The 4,417-nt window shown below is 47.9% G+C and overlaps 1 protein-coding gene across 12 annotated transcripts in view; it reads left to right on the forward strand.

Annotated features, from left to right (window-relative positions):
* The first annotated feature begins 602 nt into the window (after window positions 1–602).
* The window catches only part of Ctps2 (CTP synthase 2), a 133,841-nt gene continuing 130,026 nt past the window's right edge, over window positions 603–4,417 (forward strand). For 2 of the 12 annotated variants that reach the window (XM_021152652.2, XM_021152657.2), the window contains exons 1-2: window positions 929–1,261; window positions 2,814–3,018. In XM_021152652.2, coding sequence (XP_021008311.1) covers window positions 2,853–3,018 — 166 coding nt within the window. In that variant the 5' untranslated portion in view covers window positions 929–1,261; window positions 2,814–2,852. Of the gene's footprint in view, window positions 755–906; window positions 1,262–1,501; window positions 1,730–1,919; window positions 2,036–2,813; window positions 3,019–4,417 lie in introns of those variants that run through there. The other 10 variants (XM_029473354.1, XM_029473355.1, XM_021152651.2 and 7 more) reach the window with 10 other exon arrangements.

Below are 4,417 nucleotides of genomic sequence, written 5' to 3' on the forward strand. Positions count from 1 at the left end.
CACGAGGTCTTCAGTAACGCTTGTCTAAGTTTTGAGTCTTGTTTTATCCTTGTTACTAAAAAATTTCATGATCATTTGAGAGGCAAGGGCAGGAGAGTATTCTAAGTTTGAGACGAGCCTGGTCTGCATACTGATCTCCAGGAGAGCCAGTGACACAGTGGACCTCTTACTATTGCTGAGGTCTCACATAACCCAGACTGGCCTGGAATTTACTAAGTACTCAAGGCGGATCTGGAACTTCTGTTTCCTTTTGTTTCCATGTTCCTTTGCTGCAATACAGTTATGTACTACCATGTGTTTGATGTAGTGTATTAAGATACAATGTGGTCTTTCTTATATTTGCTAGGCAAGCACTCTACCAAATGAGCTACATCTCCAGTCCTAGCCTGTCTTAAAAACCAAATAAAAAAAAATTCGCGGCTTTTCTAAAATGTCAGCTCCCTTCAAACCTGTGTCCAGTTAGATCTTTTATTTTTCAGTTGTTTTTCCTCCTTTCCTCCACCTGAAACAGCCTTGGGTGTCCTTTGCCACACTTACCTCTTAAACACTCCCCCGTCGCTTTGGAAGCCTTCTCTCCTACTTAGCTCTGCTCCTCCTCTCTTCCTAACTTTGGGCTAAGGAAGTTCATTTACCAATGAACACGTAGATGGGCAGTGAGCTCCTAGGCAAGAATTCTGCTTTGTTTTCCTCCTTTCCCACCTTTTGCGGTGGCGGACCGCTGGGCTGCACTGGAGCAGATGGTCAAACATTTATGGTGAGTGAAGTTGGTGGGAGAATCCAAGCAAGGGACTAGGCTGGTCGGGGGTTCAGAGAAGTCCTGGAGCCTTTAGGGGCTGGCCTGAAGCTAGCTAACCACAGGAGGGAGGGGAGGAGGAAGGGGGTAGGGAGGGGGAAAGGAGGGAGGGAGGGGCCGGCCCATACTGTGGCCTGGGGCCAAGGACGTCTAGAGCAGAGGGTGATGGGAGCTGCCTGTGCTATAGGAAACACTTTTTAGGCGCTTGTTTTGTACTGTCGCTGGAACCCAACGCTGCAGCACTCGCAATTTCACAACCAGCGTGAGTCAGCTGGGCCGGCTGCCGGACTGCTAGGGGAAGGTGGGTGAGGAGGGCTCCTCAGTCCCTGGGGGCAGGCAGGATCGAGTGGTGACCAGAGAGCCGTAGATGCGGTCCCTGCACCCGTAGGACAGGTGAGCGCCAGGCCAGGCTGGCCGCTGGGTGGAGCCGCGTGAGCCACCCTCCAGGGCGCCCTCGCCACTGCACAGGTAACACCCCTCCTGGGCCTCTTCCCCTCCAGCCTCGGTGCCTAGAACACCATTTGTCCCCCGGGACCATTTCGGCCTTGCCCGCAGCACATTTGGGGCCTGGGCAGTTTTGTCCCCTTATAGCTGGTGCCCACGCCCAGCCCACAGCCATTCGCATCTCGCATATAGTGTTCGAAAACCTAGGTGATCCAATGGGCCTTGGGGAAAGGGTGGGGGTGGGGTAAGGACAACACCCACTAGTGCTGGGTGCTTTGACAGAGCCTGTCTCCTGGAGGTAGCTAGTGACCCGGGCTCCAAATTGGCGCGTCCCTGGGGTGTGCCTCTCCGCGCTGGATTTCACACCCCAAGCCCTATTTTTCTCTGCTTTGTGGAGCCCCGAGATGGCGTTGGCGGAAGTGAAACCACGAGACGGAGTGGGGCGAGCTCCGCAGGGACGGTTTTGAGTAGGCTTTCTGCACCAGCGTACAGGTTAAACAACAACCCTTCTAGCTGGCATACTAAGCTCTACCACCTGGGGGAGGCGGATGACGTCTTCAAAACAATTGATGTGTACTTTATGCTCTTGAAATGTGCCATTTCACATCAGGTCTGTGGGGTTTGACTAGATTTAGACCGTTTCACCAACCCACAGAGGTCCTTGGTGCTCTTTTTCTTCTAGTCAGTTCATTTTCCTACTCCGCCCCCTTGCACTGTTTTGATGATCATCGTCTTGGCTTAGTTTTGCTCATCACGTCATAAATCGGACATAAATCGGGCATAAATCGGGTTTATCCTGTAAGTACTCTTTTGTGTTCGATTTACATTACTTTTAAAATGAGCATCGTTAGAAAGGTGTCTTTTGGTGTAGGCCTGCACAGTGGAGTGGAAATGCATGTGTGGCAAGTTGGAACAGAGATGTGTTTTAGTTTGAAACCCCCCACCCCAAGCTTAGTACAAAGCTGTAACACATAACTCACAATTGTTGCATCCATTCTCTCTCTGTCTGTCTCTGTCTGTCTCTCTTTGACTCTCTCTCTCTCTCTCTCTCTCTGTTTGTTTCTTCTTTCTTGTTTGAGGCAGGGTCTCACTGTGTAGCCACAACTTGCCTGGAACTTGTTGTATAGACCAGGCTGCCCTTTAATTTAGAGAGACCCACCTGTCTTTGTCTCTTGAGTACTGGGACTCATACTAGCCAACTTTATATTGTATATTGTTGGTTTGTTGAGACTCTTTCTCTCAAGCCCAGTCTGGCTTGGATCTAATTATGTAGCCTGGGCTGGGTTTGAACTCAGAACTGTCTTCCTGCTTCAGGATTACTGCTTGTGGACGTTGTACATCGTGGTGCGGAGCCTAGTGCGCACCACGATGTACAACGTCCACAAGCAGTTGTGCCTCTTGCATGGTCTGCAGATAGGTTTACAGTTCGTTTTCTATAGGAACTGAGCTGTGATCTAAGCAATCAATGAAATGTTATTCCAACCTTAATAAATATTCATAACCATGGAAGATGGCGTAGCACTTTATCCTACAGCGATGACAGTCAACTCTAAGTCTTAATTTGGTTGTTTCTCAGATTGCATCTGGGTATTGGCAGTCACCTATTCGCCCGCCAATGAAGTATATCCTGGTTACTGGTGGGGTCATCTCAGGCATTGGTAAAGGGATTATCGCCAGCAGCATTGGGACTATTCTCAAGTCATGTGGACTCCGAGTTACTGCCATCAAAATTGACCCCTATATTAACATCGATGCTGGAACTTTCTCACCTTATGAACATGGTATGAAAAGGAATCTTTTCCTTTTAAAGCCTTAAACTTTATTTTTGCTATACTAAATACACATTCTTTGCAATGATTTCTTCTCTGTGTGTGTTTTTCAATTTGTATTTATGTGCATATGTGTCTGTATGTGCTATGTGTTTGCAGGTGCCTACAGGGGCTGGGAGAGAGAACTTCTGTGGAACTGGGTGAAGTTACAGGTGGATGTGAGCTATGGGTACTTTGGGATCTTAACTTTGGTACTGTGCAAGAGCAACAGATACTCCTAACTGCTGCGCTGTCTCTGGCCCCTTGTCTTGGGTTTTGTGCAACTTCTCTAGGATAGCCTTCCAGAAGTAGACTTGCTGGATCATACCTTAGAACTGTGTGAAAGTTCTTATGGCCATTGATCCATTTTCCAGACCACTGATGACATTCCACACAGTCAAGTCTTTGGAAATGGACCATTTTCTATAGACTTGGGTTTAGTTTATTTTATCATAAAGGTAATACATTCCTCTTACCATTTTCCACTGCTGAAATAATTGTTATAAATATTGACTTTATTTTAGGTGTCTTGGGGGGAGGGTATGCATGCATGAGTATATGTGTGGTTGAGTATGTGTGTGTGTGTGTGTGTGTGAGAGAGAGAGAGAGAGAGAGAGAGATTGAGCACCAATGAACACTGAGGAAAGAGGTTGATTTCAGATGTCTCCCTTAGTCATTTCCACGTTATACTTTGAGGTGGGCTCTCTCATTGGAACCCAGAGTTTGTGGATTTCATGAGTCTAGTTAGCCAGCTTCGCCCAGGGAGCACCAGCCTCTGGCTTCAGAGTGCCCTGCAGGAGTGCAAGGATCACAGGCAGGGGGCTGTGCCCACCTGGCTTTTGCAAGGCGGCTGGGGATTGCAACTATGTCCTTAGACTTGTGTGGCAAGTGCTTTATACGCTGTGCCATCTTCCTGGCCCTGACGGTTTTCTTTGATCATACTGTAGCCCAAGCTAACCCAGCACTCATTCTGTAGCCCAGGCTGCCCTTGGATTCACATTAATCCATTTCAACCTCCTGAGTTCTGTGATTATAGGTTTGAGTCAGCACAGCCAGGCATTTTGATATGTTTAAATTAGTTTTTTTAAAAAGGTCATTAATACCGGGCTTGGTAGCACATGCCTATAATCCCAGAACTTGAGAGATGAGACAGGAGAAATGGGGCTTCAGGGAGAAATTAAGGCCAGCTTTTGTCAGCTGCATAGTCTGAGGCTGGCTCGGCTACACAAGACCCTACTTTTAGCAACTACAACTTCAAGATAAGCCTGGGCTACATGGGACCTGATCTCAAAAGAACAAGCCTGGGCTACATGGGACCTGATCTCAAAAGAACAAGCCTGGGCTACATGGGACCTGATCTCAAAAGAACAAG

The sequence above is a fragment of the Mus caroli genome, chromosome X, assembly GCF_900094665.2.
Source record: "Mus caroli chromosome X, CAROLI_EIJ_v1.1, whole genome shotgun sequence".
NCBI lineage: Eukaryota > Metazoa > Chordata > Mammalia > Rodentia > Muridae > Mus > Mus caroli.